The sequence below is a fragment of the Somniosus microcephalus genome, chromosome 11 (assembly GCF_052327205.1).
Source record: "Somniosus microcephalus isolate GS21.2 chromosome 11, FLI_Smic_1.0, whole genome shotgun sequence".
NCBI classification, from domain to species: Eukaryota; Metazoa; Chordata; class Chondrichthyes; order Squaliformes; family Somniosidae; genus Somniosus; species Somniosus microcephalus.
In genome coordinates, this window is record NC_140997.1 from 234,477,688 (window position 1) to 234,497,692 (window position 20,005).

General features: G+C 51.5%; 1 protein-coding gene across 5 annotated transcripts in view; it reads right to left on the reverse strand.

Moving 5' to 3' along the window:
- Positions 1 to 2,136: 2,136 nt before the first annotated feature.
- Positions 2,137 to 20,005, reverse strand: part of LOC147111350 (netrin-4-like) — a 52,420-nt gene continuing 34,551 nt past the window's right edge. For 2 of the 5 annotated variants that reach the window (XM_086002149.1, XM_086002145.1), the window contains 5 exons: positions 17,798 to 18,011; positions 15,270 to 15,403; positions 10,893 to 10,961; positions 6,526 to 6,696; positions 2,138 to 2,316 (listed from right to left, as the gene is read on the reverse strand). In XM_086002149.1, coding sequence (XP_085858275.1) covers positions 2,180 to 2,316; positions 6,526 to 6,696; positions 10,893 to 10,961; positions 15,270 to 15,403; positions 17,798 to 18,011 — 725 coding nt within the window. In that variant the 3' untranslated portion in view covers positions 2,138 to 2,179. Of the gene's footprint in view, positions 2,317 to 6,525; positions 6,697 to 10,892; positions 10,962 to 15,269; positions 15,404 to 17,797; positions 18,012 to 20,005 lie in introns of those variants that run through there. The other 3 variants (XM_086002148.1, XM_086002146.1, XM_086002150.1) reach the window with 3 other exon arrangements.

Consider the following 20,005-nt stretch of genomic DNA (forward strand, 5'->3'; position numbering starts at 1 on the left):
TCTGTCTGTCTCTCTCTCTGTGTCTCTCTCTCGCTCTCTGTCTCTCGCTCTCTCTTGCTCTGTCTCTCGCTCTCTGTCGCTCTCTCTGTGTCTCTATCACTCTCTCTCTCTGTCGCTCTCTCTCTCTCTCGCTCTGTCTGTCTCTCTCTCTCTCTCTGTCTCGTTATCTGTCTCACCTCTGAGTCAGAAGGTCGTGGGTTCAATCCCCACTCCAGAGATTTAAGCACAAAATCCAGGCCTTCACTCCCAGTGCCAGTAGTGAGGGAGCGCCGCACTGTCAGAGGGGCAGTACTGAGGGAGCGCCGCACTGTTGGAGGGGCAGTACAGAGGAAGCGCCGCACTGTCGGAGGGGCAGTACTGAGGGAGCGCTGCACTGTCGGAGGGGCAGTACTGAGGGAGCGCTGCACTGTCGGAGGGGCAATACTGAGGGAGCGCAGCACTGTCGGAGGGGCAATACTGAGGGAGTGCTGCACTGTCGGAGGGGCAGTACTGAGGGAGTGCTGCACTGTCGGAGGGGCAGTACTGAGGGAGCGCCGCACTGTCGGAGGGACAGTACTGAGGGAGCGCCGCACTGTCGGAGGTGCCATCTTTCAGATGAGACGTTAAACTGAGGCCCCGTCTGCTCTCTCAGGTGAACACCAATATTTTGATCAACAGTTTCAAGATATTAAGGGGAACTGATAGTTTCTCTCTACGCTATTTCCGCTGGTTGGGGAGTCTAGGACTAGGGGGCAGAGTCTAAAAATTAGAGCCAGACCTTTCAGGAGTGAAATTAGGAAACACTTCTACACACAAAGGGTGGTAGAAGTTTGGAACTCTCTCCCGTAAACAGGAATTGATACTCTATCAATTGTTAATTTTAATCGCTGATTGATAGACTTTTGGTAACCAAAGGTATTAAAGGAGATGGGCCAAAGGCAGGTAGGTGGAGTTAGGTCACAGATCAGCCATGATCTCATTGGATGGCAGAACAGGCTCGAGGGGCTGAATGGGCCTCCTCCTGTTCATGTGTAACAGGCTCAAGGGGCTGAATGGGCCTCCTCCTGTTCATGTGTAACAGGCTCAAGGGGCTGAATGGGCCTCCTCCTGTTCCTGTGTAACAGGCTCGAGGGGGCTGAATGGCCTCCTCCTGTTCCTGTGTAACAGGCTCGAGGGGCTGAATGGCCTCCTCCTGCTCCTGTGTAACAGGCTCGAGGGGCTGAATGGCCTCCTCCTGTTCCTATGTTCCGAATATCTGCCCCTCTTATCCTTTCAGGAATTCTGGATGCTGACGACCTCCCGGTGACCTTCACCCCTCAGAATCTGATCACAGAATCAGTCCAATCTACCCTGATTTTTACAACTCATAAACGAAAGCGTTCGAATAAAATGAACAAAAAACAATTTCTTTTCAATACCCCTTTGATTTTTCTCCTGGGATTTTGCTCACAGTCAGTGTCCCGGAGATTAATCTTCAATTCCCGGAGACTCCTGGCCAATCCTGGAGGATTGGCGACCAGTGCCTCAACTTGAGAGGAGCCAGATGGTTGAAGGGAGGTGCAATGCGGTCAATGCAAGAGAATCATGATGGGGTTGCAGTTTAGAAAACATAAGGACACTTGTTTGAGAAATTGTTTTGTAAGAAATAATTAAAGTACTGAAATCATCAACCGGAAATACAACCTTACAGAGATGAACAGTTTTAAGCATCATATGAATGGATCTACTGGGTGGATCCAGCAAGGCAAAGTGCTGGGCTGAAGAAGCCATTGTAGATACTGACTCCAAGCACAGGGTTACTTAGAGTGCAGGCTGAGCAACCTGTGCGCGCATATATACGTGTGTAGACAACAGCAGCAGCCAGGGCAGAGGGCCACAATCAGCCGCGCTATTAGAAATAGTTTGTTTGTTAATAAGAGTTCACGATCTTTCAATGAAACAAATAGGCCAAAGAGGCAGGGAGGCTTGAAGTGTTCACTCTAAGCAAGGTGCGCGAGTTGATGGAGGCATGGAGTAGGGATCTTGCCCATTGCTGTCTCGCAGAGTCCTCACAGGGATCATCGACTGTTCGCCCCAGTTGAATGTGGGCCAGTTACACACGTCATACGGTGACTGGACATGGCGAGGCTCCGGCTGCCGCTCAGTTTGATGGCGCGGTAACTCTGAACCGTGATCCCCCCGCCCCCCCCCCCCGCGCCGGTCACTTGCAGCTGACGTGCAGCGTGTGCGAGACCCGCTTGGCCGTGCTCGCTCGCCACGGAGTGACAAAGCTGTTCATGTTGACCAGGAGTTTGCCCATCCGGCTTTCTTCGTGGCCCGCGATCAGGTAATCCGTGCCTATCAGAGAGGAAAAGAAGAACTTTATTGGACTGACAAACCCACGTTAGAAAGACTTACATTTCTATAGCGCCTTTCACCACCTCAGGGCGGCTCAAACTGCTTCACAGCCAATTAAGTACTTTTTGAAGTGGAGTCACTGTTGTAATGTAGGAAACGCAGCAGCCAATTTGCGCACAGCAAGATCCCACATAACAGCAATGTGATAATGACCAGATAATGTTTTTAGTGATGTTGGTTGAGAGATAAATATTGGCCCCAGGGACACCGGGGAGAACGTCCCCGGCTCTTCTTCAAAATAGTAGCCCCGGGATCTTTTACGTCCACCAGAGAGAGCAGACAGAGCCTCGGTTTAACGTCTCATTCGAAAGACAGCCCCTCCGACAGTGCGGCGCTCCCTCAGTACTGCCCCTCCGACAGTGCAGCGCTCCCTCAGTACTGCCCCTCTGACAGTGTATTCTGGCGCTCCCTCAGTACTGCCCCTCCGACAGTGCAGCGCTCCCTCAGTACTGCCCCTCCGACAGTGCAGCGCTCCCTCAGTACTGCCCCTCCGACAGTGCAGCACTCCCTCAGTACTGCCCCTCCGACAGTGCAGCACTCCCTCAGTACTGCCCCTCCGACAGTGCAGCGCTCCCTCAGTACTGCCCCTCTGACAGTGCAGCGCTCCCTCAGTACTGCCCCTCTGACAGTGCAGCGCTCCCTCAGTACTGCCCCTCCGACAGTGCAGCGCTCCCTCAGTACTGCCCCTCCGACAGTGCGGCGCTCCCTCAGTACTGCCCCTCCGACAGTGCGGCGCTCCCTCAGTACTGCCCCTCCGACAGTGCGGCGCTCCCTCAGTACTGCCCCTCCGACAGTGCGGCGCTCCCTCAGTACTGCCCCTCCGACAGTGCGGCGCTCCCTCAGTACTGCCCCTCCGACAGTGTATTCTGGCGCTCCCTCAGTACTGCACTGGAGTGTCAGCCTAGCTTTATGTGCTCGAGTCTCTGGAGTGGGACTTGAACCCACAACCTTCTGACTCAGAGGCGAGGGTGCTGCCCACTGAGTCATGGCTGACACAGTTAGGACACGAAGACGGACTCTGGGCTCTGAAGAGTCAGGGAACGTTCCGGCACAGCAAGAAGCTGTCCAGTGTTTTTCACCAAACTCACCGTGCCGACCTGGGGGGCGTGGCCAGGTTTGTGGGCGGAGCCTGCTTTCGGCGAACGGACTATTGAAACGCTGTAAAAGATGGCGGATTGTCCAATGTAAAGTGGTTACTGGCGCAACTCACTCACATTTAAAGTTCCGAGATCTTTAGTGCGATTCCGTTCGATCCCGCCCAGATTACCCTGATATCTGTGTGGAAATCACAGGGAGACTCTACCCCAATATTCCAACTCAGGCCTCAACTAAAGTCTTGTGTAAGTTCAACGTTCCCTCCTTGTTTTTGTGTTCCACACCTGCAGCTACAATCCAAGGAATCTGCTTACGGCCTTATCTACTTGTGCTGCCACCTTTAATAACCTGTGTATCTTCTCACCAAGGCCCCTCTACTCCATTTTTCACACAAAGATTTGTGAACAAAAGTAGGCCAATTCAGGCCCTCGAGCCTGCTCCACCATTACATAGGATTACACAGGGTATACGGCACAGAAACAGGCCATTCGGCCCAACCAGTCCATGCCGGCGTTTATGCTCCACTCGAGCCTCCTCCCGTCTTTCCTCATCGAAATCAATCAGCGTAACCCTCTATTCCCTTCTCCCTCATATGCTTGTCCAGCCTCCCCTTAAATGCATCGATACTATTCGATTCAACCACTCCCTGTGGTAGCGAGTTCCACATTCTCACCACTCTCTGGGTAAAGAAGTTTCTCCTGAATTCCCTGTTGGATTTATTAGTGACTCTCTTATATCGATGGCCCCTAGTTCTGGTCTCCCCCACAAGTAAGGCACAAGTCAGGAATGTGATGGAATACTCTCCACTTTCCTGCACTATCCCCATATCCCTTGATTCCCTTAATATCCAAAAATCTATCGATCTCAGTCTCGAATATACTCAACGACTGAGCAGCTTTTGTTGGGATGCAGGTCTGTTTAAGGGGTACGGAACCAAGGCGGGTGGATGGAATTCAGATACAGATCAGCCATGATCTACTTGAATGGCGGGATAGGCTTGAGGGGCTGAATGGTCTCCTCTTGTTCCTATGATCGACTATAATCTGATCGCTGCTCCCAGGACAATGGTGACTGCACTTCTCTGAAGAAACAAAGAGATCTACAAAGTATTACAAAGTATTTATCACACAGCAACAGGCCATTTGGCCCCTCTGCTCCGTGCCGGTGTTTCTGCTCCACACCAGCCTCCTCCCACCCTCTTCATCTCACCCCATCACCATATCCTTCTGTTCCTTTCTCCCTCGTGTGTTTATCCAGCTTCCCCTTAAATGTATCTCTGCGATTCGCCTCAACCACTCCCTGTGGTAGCGAGTTCCACATTCTCACCACTCTCTGGGTAAAGAGGTTTCTTCTGAATTCCCCAGTGGATTTATTAGTGACTATCTTATATTGATGGCCTCTAGTTTTGCTCTTCCCCACAAGTGGAAACATTCTCTCTGTATCCACTCTATCAAAACCTTTCATAATTTTAAAGACCTCTATTAGGTCACCCCTCAGCCTTCTCTTTTCAAGAGAAAAGAGACCCAGCCTGTTCATCATTTCCTGATAGGTAGCCCCTCTATCAGATTATGGCTGATCTGTGTCTCAACTCCTTTTACCCGCCTTTGCTCCGTATCCCTCGATCCCCTAACCCAACAAACATCTATTGATCTCAGTCTGGAAAGCTCCAACTGACCCCCAGAATCCACAGCCTTTCGGGGGGGGAGGGGAGAGAGTTCCAGATTCCCAGCACCCTTTGTGTGAAGAAGTGCTTCCTGACATCACCCCTGAACGGCCTGGCTCTAATTTTAAGGTTCTGCCCCCTTGTTCTGGACTCCCCCCACCAGAGGATAATAGTTTCTCTCGATCTACCTGATCAACTCCTTTACCATTTTAAACACCTTGATTAGATCACCCCTTAACTGTCTAAACCCGAGGGAAAACAAGCCAAGTTTATGCAACCTGTCCTCACAGTTTAACCCTTTAAGCCCCGGTTTCACACTGGTGAACCTTTGCTGCTGGTCCAGCCGACGCTCAAAGACTAGACTCACACATGGAAACCGGCCACTGGGATGAGGAACCAGAGGGTGGCTGGCACTTGTGGAGTTGTGGCCACAGGAAAGGAGGGAAGGAATAAACTGGGAATGAGGAGGAGAGCGGTTAGTTGGCCCAAAGATGGTGTTACAAAGGGAGTCTCCACACCGCAGTGTAGTTCTGCCCTTCCATTACTTACAAGGTGTATTTATACAGCGCCTTTAATGTAGTAAAACGTCCCAAGGCGCTTTACTTGAGTGATTATCAAACGTAATTTGACACCGAGCCACAAAGAGATATTAGGACAGGTGACCAAAAGCTTGATCAAAAGGGTAGGTTTCAGGGAGTGTCTTAGAGGAGGAGAGAATGGAAGAAAGGTTTAGGGAGGGAATTCCAGAGCTCGGGCCCCAGGCAGCTGAAGGCACGGCCGCCAATGGTGGAGCGATGGAAATTGGGGATGCTCAAGAGGGCAGAATTGGAGGAGCGCAGAGATCTCGGGGGTTGTGGGGCTGGAGGAGGTTACAGAGATGGAAGGGGCAAGGCTGTGCTGTGCTATCTACAGATCAGATAAGTCTACATCCATCATTCCTCTTAACTCTCGGACTCGTGATGAACTCAACCCTTCCCCGAGGTCCCAGTAAGCTGTGGGCCCCAAGGTCCCAGTGAGCTGCGGGCCCCGAGGTCCCAGTAAGCTGCAGGCCCCGAGGTCCCAGTGAGCTGCAGGCCTCCGAGGTCCCAGTAAGCTGCGGGCCCCGAGGTCCCAGTGAGCTGCGGGCCCCGAGGTCCCAGTAAGCTGCGGGCCCCGAGGTCCCAGTAAGCTGCGTGCCCCGAGGTCCCAGTAAGCTGCGGGCCCCGAGGTCCCAGTAAGCTGCGGGCCCCGAGGTCCCAGTAAGCTGCGGGCCCCGAGGTCCCAGTAAGCTGCGGGCCCCGAGGTCCCAGTGAGCTGCGGGCCCCAAGGTCCCAGTGAGCTGCGGGCCCCGAGGTCCCAGTGAGCTGCGGGCCCCGAGGTCCCAGTAAGCTGCGGGCCCCTTTGCTACTCACCAGGATTGAGTATTGGACATGTGCAGCCCCGGTTGGTCCAGGACTCGGGGTAAATGCTCCGGTTGCCACGGGTGATTTTCACTTTCCCGGTTTTCATCACCTTCTTTACTTTGACGTTGACCTCAGCGTGAGTTCCTTTGTCATGAGCGGAAAGGACTCTTGCCTTGATGACTGGTGGGCAAGAAATAAAGAAGATATTTACATAGAGAAAGACATCCCAGCTCAACAAGGCAGAGAGTCCTGGAGACCCAGTGGTGCAGCGGATTAATACACTGACCTTCCACCTCTGGGATCCTCAAGATATTCAGTGCAGATAGAATGGTCCTTCAAGAAGCTAGTCCGGGCTTGGTTCAGAGCTAGTCTGGGCCTGGTTCAGAGCTCGTCAGAGTCTGTCTCACAGCTAGTCAGAGTCTGGCTCACAGCTAGTCAGAGTCTGGCTCACAGCTAGTCAGAGTCTGGCTCACAGCTAGTCAGAGTCTGTCTCACAGCTAGTCAGAGTCTGGCTCACAGCTAGTCAGAGTCTGGCTCACAGCTAGTCAGAGTCTGGCTCACAGCTAGTCAGAGTCTGGCTCACAGCTAGTCTCAACTTGTTTCCACAGTATAAAACTCTGCCTCTAATCCATGATATGCATTAGGGTTAGGGTAACCCGAAGTCTGACACTAGGTGTGAAACTGAGCTATGCCATCCAGGTTTGATGCCCAGTCTGTGCCACGTTAACTCACCTCAGTGGTGCAGGAGTCACGGGGGGCTACAATTCGCCTCCGTGGCCCTGGATTAGGGTGAGGGCGAATCAGCCAGGATTCCTGCTCCTGATCTCTATCCAGCGACCCCTATTAGAAGGTGAATGTGTGTGTATATTGTGTGGGATAGGATTGGCCGCGGTTCCTTGCACTATTGAACAGCCTTCCTACACTCCCTGCCTCGCACATCTTAAAAATTCGATCTCGGGATGTGGGCGTCGCTTGCAAGGCCGGCATTTATTGCCCATCCCTCACTGCCCTGAGAAGGTGGTGGTGGGCCGCCTTCTTGAACCATTAGTCGCGGTTCTGATACAACTGAGGGTCTCGCTCGGCCACTTCAGAGGGCGGTTAAGAGTCAACCACGTTGGTGTGGGACTGGAGTCACCTATAGGCCCAGACCGGGTGAGGACGGCAGGTTTCCTTCCGAGGGACATCAGTGAACCAGTTGGGTTTTTACGACAATCCGACAGCCTCAGGGTCACTTTTACTGATCCCAGATTGTTCAGAACATTCAGTGTAAAGAATGTTCAGTTGGATGAGGAACTGGAGGTCGGCAGGTATCTGTGGAACTTCATCCCAGCTCTCATCTCCTCGCATTCACTCTATTGATACATTGGAAGAGTATTACATAGAATATACAGCACAGAAACAGGCCATTCGGCCCAACTAGTGTTTATACTCCACACCAGTCTCCCCCATTCCGTCGACCTCATCGCAACCTTTCAGAAAATCTTTCTGTTCCCTTTTCTCTCATGTACTCATCTAGTTTCCTTTTGAGAGCATCGAAGCTCTTCGCCTCAACCCCTTCCAGTGGAAGCGAGCTCCACATTCTAACCACCTTGTCAATCTTTTTTACACTTTCTCCAATGCTCCGGTGTGCTTTTTATAGTGTGGAGACCACAACCTCTACAGAGTACAAATGCTGCAAGATTGACAGAGGCACTTTCATCATGTGAATAAAGAAACATAGTGAAATGCAAAATAAAAACAGAAAATGCTGGAAATACTCAGCAGGTCAGGCAGCATCTGCGGAGAGAGAAACCGAGTTAACGTTTCAGGTCTGGGACCCTTCGTCAGAACTGGAAACAGTTAGAGATGGAACAGGTTTTTAAGCAAGTGCAGGGGGAGGGGAGGAAAGAACAAAAGGGAAGGTCTGTGATAGGGTGGAAGGCAGGAGAGATTAAATGACAAAAGGGATGATGGTGTGAGGCAAAAGAAGATGATAATGGGACAAGTAAAGAAACAAAAGATGGCTCTAGATGAGGTGTAAATGGCGCTGGCGGAATGATCCGACAGCTGCCATGTGAGAGAAAAAATAAATCTTTTTTTTTAAAAATGGGGCGGAGGTTATGATCTGAAATTGTTGAACTCGATGTAGAGTCCAGAAGACTGTAAAGTGCCTAATCGAAAGCTGTTCCTCGAGCTTACGTTGAGCTTCGTTGGAACAGTGTAAGAGGCCGAGGACGCAGAGGTCAGTGTGGGAGTGGAGCAGAGAATTAAAGTGACAGGCGACTGGAAGCTCCCGCTTACGGACTGAACGGAGGTGTTCCTCAAGGCAGTCACCCAATCTGCGTTTGGTCTCCCCAAAGTAGAGACCACATTGTGAGCAGCGAATACAGTATACTAAATTGCAAGAAGTTTCTTAACTTGTCCCATTACCATCCTCCGTTTTGTCATTTAATCTCTCCTGCCTTCCAGCCTATCACAGACCTTCCTTTTGTTCTTTCCTCCCCTCCCCCCTCTCCCTGCCCCCACACTTGCTTAAAAATCTGTTCCATCTCCAACTTTTTCCAGTTCTGACGAAGGGTCCTCGACCTGAAACGTTAACTCTGTTTCTCTCTCCACAGATGCTGCCGGACCTGCTGAGTGTTTCCAGCATTTTCTGTTTTTATTTCAGATTTCCAGCATCCGCAGTATTTTGCTTTTGTAATAGTGAAGTGTGTATGTTGAATCCCTAAAAGTCCTGACCCAGGGGTTTGGGTGCGTGACCTCTTCCCAGAGATGTAATCTATGAAGGGTACGGCAGAATCCCTGCAGGGATTGCTCATCATCCAATTTAACCCCTTCCCTTTGGGCTTTCTGATGGGTGCATGTCCCAGGTTGCTCAACTTAAATGGACGTCACCTTATAGGGCAGCTGAACAGGTTTGATGGGCCGAATGGCTTAATCCTGTTCTGGATATGATGGATTGTCAGTCGAGGCTCAGTGGGTATCACCTTTCACCACCTCAGGACGTTCCAACGCGCTTTACAGCCAATGAAGTACTTTTTGAAGTGTAGTCACTGTTGTAATGTGGGAAACGCAGCAGCCAATTTGTGCACAGCAAGCTCCCACAAACAACAATGTGATAATGACCAGTGATGCTGGTTAAGAGATAAATGTTGGACCAGGACACCAGGGAGAACTTCCCTGTGCTTCTTCGAAATAACGGCCATGGGATCTTTTACATCCACCTGAGGGGGCAGACAGGGCCTTGGTTTAACGTCTCATCCGAAAGATGGCACCTCTGACAGTGCAGCGCTCCCTCAGTACTGCACTGGGAGTGTCAGCCTGGATTATGGGCTCAAGTCTCTGGAATGGGACAGGAACCCACAATCTTCTAACTCAGAGATGAGAGAGAGAGAGAGAGAGAGATAGAGATAGAGAGAGAGAGTGCTGCCCACTGAACCATGGCTGACACATCTGCAGATGGTCCTAATAGCAACCAGGACCAATCCTGCACCTGGGCACGTCGCATCAGGCAAGGCCTCCGTAGGAAAGGGAAATGGGGGTGGAATATAAAAAGGAGGGAGAAGATACACCAGAGCAAAAAAAAAATAATCGCACACACAGAAATCTGTGAAGGTGGCAGGACAGGTTGATAAAGTTGTCAAAAAGCACACGGGATCCTGGGCTTCATTAACAGAGGCACAGAATACAAAAGCCAGGAAGTTATGGTAAACCTTTATAAAACACTGGTTCGGCCCCAGCTGGAGAATTGTGTCCAATTCTGGGCCCCACACTTTAGGAAGGATGTCGAGGCCTTGGAGAGGGTGCGGAGGAGATTGACCAGAATGGTTCCAGAGGATGAGGGACTTCAGTGATGTGGAGAGACTGGAGAAGCTGGGATTGTTCTCCTTAGAGCAGAGAAGGTTAATCGAGGTGTTCAAAATCATGTAGGGTTTTGATGGAGTAAATCAGGAGACACTGTTTCCAGTGGCAGGAGGGTCGGTAACCAGAGGACACAGATTGAAGGTAATCGGCAAAAGAACCAGAGGGGAGATGAGGAGAATGTTTTTACGCAGCGAGTTGTTGTGATCTGGAACGCGCTGCCTGAAAGGGCGGTGGAAGCAGATTCAATAGGAACTTTCAAAAGGGAATTGGATAAATACTTGAAAAGGAAAAATTTGCAGGGCTCTGGGGAAAGAGCAGGGGGGAGTGGGACTAATTGGAGAGCTCGTTCAAAGAGCCGGCACAGGCACGATGGGCCGAATGGCCTCCTCCTGTGCTGTATCAGTCTGTGACACCAATAGGGAGCTCAGGTTAATAACAGCCTGCAATACTGTTATTAAGTTGCTGCGGCATTCGAGAGGGAGAGGGGAAAGAATGACGGCACCTGGATGGCAACAGGTGTTGGAGCCTCTTACCGTATGCATACTTCATCTGACAAAAATGTGCGGCATCTCCCAGCAACGTCTCCTTGCAGATGCACTTCTCTAGCGTGAGGCGAGGCAGGATCAACAAATTATATATAAATTAAAAAAAGAATGTTCCAGTTAATATCACACACACACACAGACAGACATCATAAGACATAGAGTCATAAGGGCACAGGAGGAGGCCATTCGGCCCATCGAGTCCGTGCCGGCTCTCTGTAGAGCAATCCAGTCAGTCCCATTCCCCCGCTCTATCCCCGGAGCCCTGCAAGTTTATTTCCCTCAAGTGCCTATCCAGTCTCCCCTTGAAAACATCGAGTGTCTCCGCTTCCACCACTTCCATCAGCAGCGAGTTCCAGGACATCAGCGAAAGCCAACATGAGGAGACTAGTCATCGAGCTGAAACGTTAACTCTGTTTCTCTCTTCACAGACCTGACCTGCTGAGTATCTCCAGCATTTTCTGTTTTTATTTCAGATTTCCAGCATCTGCAGTATTTTCTGTTTGTATGAGGAGACTATGTCCAGCTGTCCTGACGCAGTCAGGTACGACGTGAATCTCCTGTCTGTGTCCTCCGCTCTGTGATTGATTTCTTACGATGCCAGAGGGTGAGAGGAGGTTTGATCCGACAGCTTCCCTTCTCTCCCTGGTCTCACTAACGCCTGTTTGCACCAATTATTGCTCCAGGTTTGAAATCATGCTGGGACTACGATTGAGAAACCTCTGCTCACCAGGGCTATTGTTAAATTTCTTTTTATGGCAATGTTTAATCTCCAGGGTCCTTTTTTCAGGAAAACCATTCATTCATTGTAAAATTCTGTCAGGACTGGACAGACTAGATGCAGGAAGGATGTTCCCGATGGTCGGGGAGTCCAGAACCAGGGGTCACAGTCTAAGGATAAGGGGTAGGCCATTTAGAACAGAGATGAGGAGGAATTTCTTCACCCAGAGAGTGGTGAACCTGTGGAATTCTCTACCACAAAAGGCAGTAGAGGCCAATTCATTCAATATATTCAAGAAGGAGTTGGATATATTTCTTAAGGCTAAAGGGATCAAGGGATATGGGGAGAAGGCAGGGACAGGGTACTGAGTTTGGATGATCAGCCATGATCTCATTGAATGGCGGAGCAGGCTCGAGGGGCCGAATGGCCTACTCCTGCTCCTATCTTCTATGTTTCTATGTTTCTAGGGATGTGGACGTCACCGGCAAGACCGGCATTTATTGCCTATCTCTAGTTGCCCTGAGGCAGTGGGGGTGGGCTGCCCTCTTGAACCATCGGTTTGATACGACGGAGGGTCTCGCTCGGCCACTTCAGAGGGTGGTTAAAGGTCAACCACATTGTTGTGGGACTGGAGTCACCTATAGGCCCAGACTGGGTAAGGACGGCAGGTTTCCTTCCCGAAAGAGACATCAATGATGGAGATCGATGGCTGTGATCAGTCAGCAACTCCATTATCGTTGTATCATGGGACGACCAGGATGGTCGAAGGCGAACTCGATGGGCCTGGGTCTTTCATCATCCAGTAACTCCTCTGTTCCCAGTGAACCACTTGGGTTTTCACAACAATCCGGCAGCTTCCATGGTCACTGTTACTGAGACCAGCTTTTTATTTCATGCCATGGTGGGATTTAAACTCACGTTCTCTGGATTATTGGTAATATTAAAGTGTCGGCCATTTCCTTTTACATCATGTGTTCAGCACAGAAACAGGCCATTCGGCCCCTCTGCTCCGTGCCGGTGTTTCTGCTACATACCAGCCTCCTCCCACCCGCTTCATCTCACCCCATTACCATCACCCTCTATTCCTTTCTCCCTCATGTGCTTATCCAGCTTCTCCTTAAATGCAAGAATGCTATTCACCTCAACCACTCCCTGTGGTAGCGAGTTCCACATTCTCACCACTCTCTGGGTAAAGAAGTTTCTCCTGAATTCCACATTGGATTTATTAGTGACTATCTAATATTGATGGCCCCTAGTTCTGGTCTTCCCCTACAAGTGGAAACATCTTCTCTACGTCTATCCTATCGAACCCTTTCATAATCTTAAAGACCTCGATCAGGTCTCCCCTCAGCCTTCTCTCTTCTAGAGAAAAGAGCCCCAGCCTGTTCAGTCTGATAATTTGTACCCTCCCAGTGCTGGTAGCATCCAAGTAAATATTTTTTGCTCCTTCTCCAGTGCCTCTTTATACTTTTTATAATATGGAGACCAGAACTCTATACAGTACTCCGAGTGTGATACGGAGACCAGAACTCTATACAGTACTCCGAGTGTGATACGGAGACCAGAACTCTATACGGTACTCCGAGTGTGATACGGAGACCAGAACTCTATACGGTACTCCGGGTGTGATACGGAGACCAGAACTCTATACCGTACTCCGAGTGTGATACGGAGACCAGAACTCTATACGGTACTCCGAGTGTGATACGGAGACCAGAACTCTATACGGTACTCCGAGTGTGATACGGAGACCAGAACTCTATACCGTACTCCGAGTGTGATACGGAGACCAGAACTCTATACCGTACTCCGAGTGTGATACGGAGACCAGAACTCTATACCGTACTCCGAGTGTGATACGGAGACCAGAACTCTATACGGTACTCCGAGTGTGATACGGAGACCAGAACTCTATACGGTACTCCGAGTGTGATACGGAGACCAGAACTCTATACCGTACTCCGAGTGTGATACGGAGACCAGAACTCTATACCGTACTCCGAGTGTGATACGGAGACCAGAACTCTATACCGTACTCCGAGTGTGATACGGAGACCAGAACTCTATACCGTACCCCGAGTGTGATACGGAGACCAGAACTCTATACGGTACTCCGAGTGTGATACGGAGACCAGAACTCTATACGGTACTCCGGGTGTGATACGGAGACCAGAACTCTATACCGTACTCCGAGTGTGATACGGAGACCAGAACTCTATACGGTACTCCGAGTGTGATACGGAGACCAGAACTCTATACGGTACTCCGAGTGTGATACGGAGACCAGAACTCTATACGGTACTCCGGGTGTGATACGGAGACCAGAACTCTATACCGTACTCCGAGTGTGATACGGAGACCAGAACTCTATACGGTACTCCGAGTGTGATACGGAGACCAGAACTCTATACGGTACTCCGAGTGTGATACGGAGACCAGAACTCTATACCGTACTCCGAGTGTGATACGGAGACCAGAACTCTATACCGTACTCCGAGTGTGATACGGAGACCAGAACTCTATACCGTACTCCGAGTGTGATACGGAGACCAGAACTCTATACGGTACTCCGAGTGTGATACGGAGACCAGAACTCTATACGGTACTCCGAGTGTGATACGGAGACCAGAACTCTATACCGTACTCCGAGTGTGATACGGAGACCAGAACTCTATACGGTACTCCGGGTGTGATACGGAGACCAGAACTCTATACCGTACTCCGAGTGTGATACGGAGACCAGAACTCTATACCGTACTCCGGGTGTGATACGGAGACCAGAACTCTATACCGTACTCCGAGTGTGATACGGAGACCAGAACTCTATACCGTACTCCGAGTGTGATACGGAGACCAGAACTCTATACGGTACTCCGGGTGTGATACGGAGACCAGAACTCTATACCGTACCCCGAGTGTGATACGGAGACCAGAACTCTATACGGTACTCCGAGTGTGATACGGAGACCAGAACTCTATACGGTACTCCGGGTGTGATACGGAGACCAGAACTCTATACCGTACTCCGAGTGTGATACGGAGACCAGAACTCTATACGGTACTCCGAGTGTGATACAGAGACCAGAACTCTATACGGTACTCCGAGTGTGATACGGAGACCAGAACTCTATACCGTACTCCGAGTGTGATACGGAGACCAGAACTCTATACCGTACTCCGAGTGTGATACGGAGACCAGAACTCTATACCGTACTCCGAGTGTGATACGGAGACCAGAACTCTATACCGTACTCCGAGTGTGATACGGAGACCAGAACTCTATACGGTACTCCGGGTGTGATACGGAGACCAGAACTCTATACCGTACTCCGAGTGTGATATGGAGACCAGAACTCTATACCGTACTCCGAGTGTGATACGGAGACCAGAACTCTATACCGTACTCCGAGTGTGATACGGAGACCAGAACTCTATACTGTACTCCGAGTGTGATACGGAGACCAGAACTCTATACAGTACTCCGAGTGTGATACGGAGACCAGAACTCTATACAGTACTCCGAGTGTGATACGGAGACCAGAACTCTATACCGTACTCCGGGTGTGATACGGAGACCAGAACTCTATACAGTACTCCGAGTGTCCATGTTGACATCGCCTCACTTTCCCTTCCAGCCTGCGACCTACCAGAATGTCGAAGTGCTGAGAATCCCTGCTCATCTTCCCAGTTCCATCCTTCCCCACTCTCATTGGTTGGAATGTTAATAAGGTCAGGAATCCTTCCACCAATGGGAATATTGTGAATTTGTTCATTTTCAAAACTGAAAAATACAAAAATGGAAACAAGGACAAATAAGAACTGGTACAGTCAGTGAATGGATTAGGGATTCCACGCAGAAGATTTGTGGTTAGTAATTTTGTGGGACATTAGTGCTAGAGAATGGGGCATATATCGAATATAGGTACCCAGTGTCAGTGTCAAACACTCCCAGGGCAGGTACAGCACGGGTTAGATACAGAGTAAAGCTCCCTCTGCACTGTCCCATCAAACACTCCCAGGGCAGGTACAGCACGGGTTAGATACAGAGTAAAGCTCCCTCTACACTGTCCCATCAAACACTCCCAGGGCAGGTACAGCACGGGTTAGATACAGAGTAAAGCTCCCTCTACACTGTCCCATCAAACACTCCCAGGGCAGGTACAGCACGGGTTCGATACAGAGTAAAGCTCCCTCTACACTGTCCCATCAAACACTCACAGGGCAGGTACAGCACGGGTTAGATACAGAGTAAAGCTCCCTCTACACTGTCCCATCAAACACTCCCAGGGCAGGCACAGCACGGGTTAGATACAGAGTAAAGCTCCCTCTACACTGTCCCATCAAACACTCCCAGGGCAGGTACAGCACGGGTTCGATACAGAGTAAAGCTCCCTCTACACTGTCCCATCAAACACTCCCAGGGCAGGTACAGCACGGGTTAGATACAGAGTAAAGCTCCCTCTACACTGTCCCATCAAACACTCCCAGGGCAGGCACAGCACGGGTTAGATACAGAGTAAAGCTCCCTCTACACTGTCCCATCAAACACTCCCAGGGCAGGTACAGCATGGGTTAGATACAGAGTAAAGCTCCCTCTACACTGTCCCATCAAACACTCCCAGGGCAGGTACAGCACGGGTTAGATACAGAGTAAAGCTCCCTCTACACTGTCCCATCAAACACTCCCAGGGCAGGTACAGCATGGGTTAGATACAGAGTAAAGCTCCCTCTACACTGTCCCATCAAACACTCCCAGGGCAGGTACAGCACGGGTTAGATACAGAGTAAAGCTCCCTCTACACTGTCCCATCAAACACTCCCAGGGCAGGTACAGCACGGGGTTAGATACAGAGTAAAGCTCCCTCTACACTGGATTTAAAGAGTTGCTTCTGCCCCGATAGCCTGGTGGGTTAAAGCACCATCTGGTGTGGTACAGAGCCAGGCACACTAGAGGGCCCAGGATCAATCCTCAGTCTGTGTTGTAAGAGCTGATCTCAGCCGCGCTAACTTCTGGGGTTGTTACAATTTCCCTCAGTGCCGAAGGGGTATAAAACAGGGAAGAAAAATCAACTGGAATCCTGGCCCCGAGCTCAATACAATGAATCCATGTTGGAGGATTGTATGTTTGTGTTTGTGGCTGTACATATCCAAGTCCCGTTCACCCATCACCTCCTGTGCTCACTGCCCCGTGTCCTAACTCACACCCAGTCCCGTTCACCCATCACCCCCTGTGCTCACTGCCCGTGTCCTAACTCGCACCCAGTCCCATTCACCCATCACCCCCTGTGCTCACTGCCCCGTGTCCTAACTCACACCCAGTCCCGTTCACCCATCACCCCCTGTGCTCACTGCCCCGTGTCCTAACTCACACCCAGTCCCGTTCACCCATCAGCCCCTGTGCTCACTGCCCCGTGTCCTAACTCACACCCAGTCCCGTTCACCCATCACCCCCTGTGCTCACTGCCCCGTGTCCAAACTCACACCCAGTCCCGTTCACCCATCACCCCCTGTGCTCGCTGACCTACATTGACTCCTGGTTAAGCAACGCCTCGATTTTAAAATTCTCGTCCTTGTTTTCAAATCCCTCCATGTCCTCACCCCTCCCTCTCTGTAACCTCCTCCAACCCTACAACCCCCGAGATCTCTGCGCTCCTCCAATTCTGGCCTTTTGAGCATCCCTGATTTTAATCACTCCACCATTGGCAGCCGTGCCTTCAGCTGCTTGGGCCCTGAGCTCTGGAATTCCCTCCCTAAAGCTCTCCGCCTCTCTCCCCTCATTTAAGACACATCTTAAAACCAACCTCTTTGACCTAGCTTTTGGTCGCCTGTCCTAATATCTCCTGATGTGGCTCGATGTCAATCTTTGGTTCACTACGCTCCTGTGAAGCATCTTGGGACGTTTTGCTATGTTAAAGGTGCTACATAAATACAAGTTGTTGTTGTTGTTGTGAGTGTCTGTGCATGCGGGTTTCAAGTGAGGACATTATCCTTCTTGAACCAATTGCTGCCCCCATTGTCGAATTGCCCGCGGACATTCATTGCCTGGGCTCAGACAGGGGGAATATATTCTGATGAGGAATTGGAAGGCTTCCTTCGCTGGTGGAACTTCACCCCAGTCAAGTGTCACCATCTTCTGATGAGGAGGGGAGATGGTGGGGAACGGAGTTATACTCACAAGTCCAGACATTGGCCGGTTTGGGGGTCGCAGGCTCTCGCACAGTCACAAGGTCTGCAGCCTGTCTCTCCAAAGCCCCAGTACCCCAACAGGCAGCTATCACAGTGCGGGCCAGCCACTCCGGGCCAGCAGTAGCAGAACCCGCTCTTTGGGTTACACTTCCAACGTCTGTTAAAGGTCGAGTTCGTCGCACCAACAGGGTGACAGGAGCAAGCTGAGGGGAAAGGTCAAAGGTGGAAATGACAACGTGCTCACCAATCCCAGCTCCCCTCCCCTTCCCAAACCACCAATCCCACCTCCCCTTCCCAAACTACCAATCCCAGCCCACCTCCCCTTCCCAAACCACCAATCCCAGGCCACCTCCCCTTCCCAAAACACCAATCCCACCTCCCCTTCCCAAACCACCAATCCCAGGCCACCTCCCCTTCCCAAAACACCAATCCCACCTCCCCTTCCCAAACTACCAATCCCAGCCCACCTCCCCTTCCCAAACCACCAATCCCAGGCCACCTCCCCTTCCCAAACCACCAATCCCACCTCCCCTTCCCAAACCACCAATCCCAGCCCACCTCCCCCTCCCAAACCACCAATCGCACCTCCCCTTCCCAAACCACCAATCCCAGCCCACCTCCCCTTCCTAAACCACCAATCCCAGCCCACCTCCCCCTCTCAAACCACCAATCGCACCTCCCCTTCCTAAACCACCAATCCCAGCCCACCTCCCCCTCTCAAACCACCAATCCCAGCCCACCTCCCCCTCCCAAACCACCAATCCCAGCTCCCCCTCCCAAACCACCAATCCCAGCCCACCTCCCCCTCCCAAACCACCAATCCCAGCCCACCTCCCCTTCCCAAACCACCAATCCCAGCCCACCTCCCCTTCCCAAACCACCAATCCCAGCCCACTTCCCCTTCCCAAACCACCAATCCCAGCCCACCTCCCCTTCCCAAACCACCAATCGCACCTCCCCTTCCCAAACCACCAATCCCAGCCCACCTCCCCTTCCCAAACCACCAATCCCAGCCCACCTCCCCAAACCACCAATCCCAGATTCCCTTCTTTTCCCTTCAGGCTCACTTGCAGTTTCTCAACCCTCTCTTCCCCCACTATAGCGTTGCCCAAGCTTCTCCTCACCACCACTCCACCCCCGAAGTTTGTTTCCGATTCCATCCTTTCCTCAGATTCACAATTGCTTCCATCTCCTCTGTTCACCACCAAACTGACCTCAGTTTCTCCCCTCCTGGAAGTGCTGCTGACTTTCCCCCCTGCTACCCCAACTCCCCCGACAAACCCTCACCCCCCAAAGACCCCTGCCTCCCCCCCCACCTCTCCCCGCCTACACCATTCACCGAAGTTCGGAGCTCACCTCCTGCTATGGCGGATGGTACAATACGCACTGGGAAACAATTTGTACAGGAGCTCAGAATTGACATGACCGCACCTAGAATATTGCATAAGACTATTCCAACTCTCTCCTGGCCCGCCTCCCACCTTCAACCCTGCGTAAACTTCAGCTCATCCAAAACTCTGCTGCCCCGTGACCTAACTCGCACCCAGTCCTGTTCACCCATCACCCCCTGTGCTCACTGCCCCGTGTCCTAACTCGCACCCAGTCCTGTTCACCCATCACCCCCTGTGCTCACTGCCCCGTGTCCTAACTCACACCCAGTCCCGTTCACCCATCACCCCCTGTGCTCACTGCCCCGTGACCTAACTCGCACCCAGTCCTGTTCACCCATCACCCCATGTGCTCACTGCCCCGTGTCCTAACTCGCACCCAGTCCCGTTCACCCATCACCCCCTGTGCTCACTGCCCCGTGTCCTAACTCACACCCAGTCCCGTTCACCCATCACCCCCTGTGCTCACTGCCCCGTGTCCTAACTCGCACCCAGTCCCGTTCACCCATCACCCCCTGTGCTCACTGCCCCGTGTCCTAACTCACACCCAGTCCCGTTCACCCATCACCCCCTGTGCTCACTGCCCCGTGACCTAACTCGCACCCAGTCCTGTTCACCCATCACCCCCTGTGTTCACTGCCTCGTGTTCGAACTCACACCCAGTCCCGTTCACCCATCACCCCCTGTGCTCGCTGACCTGCATTAGCTTCCGGTCCGGCAACGCCTCAATTTTAAAATTCTCATCCTTGATTTCAAATCCCTCCATGGCCTCGCCCCTCCCTATCTCTGTAACCTCCTCCAGCCCTACA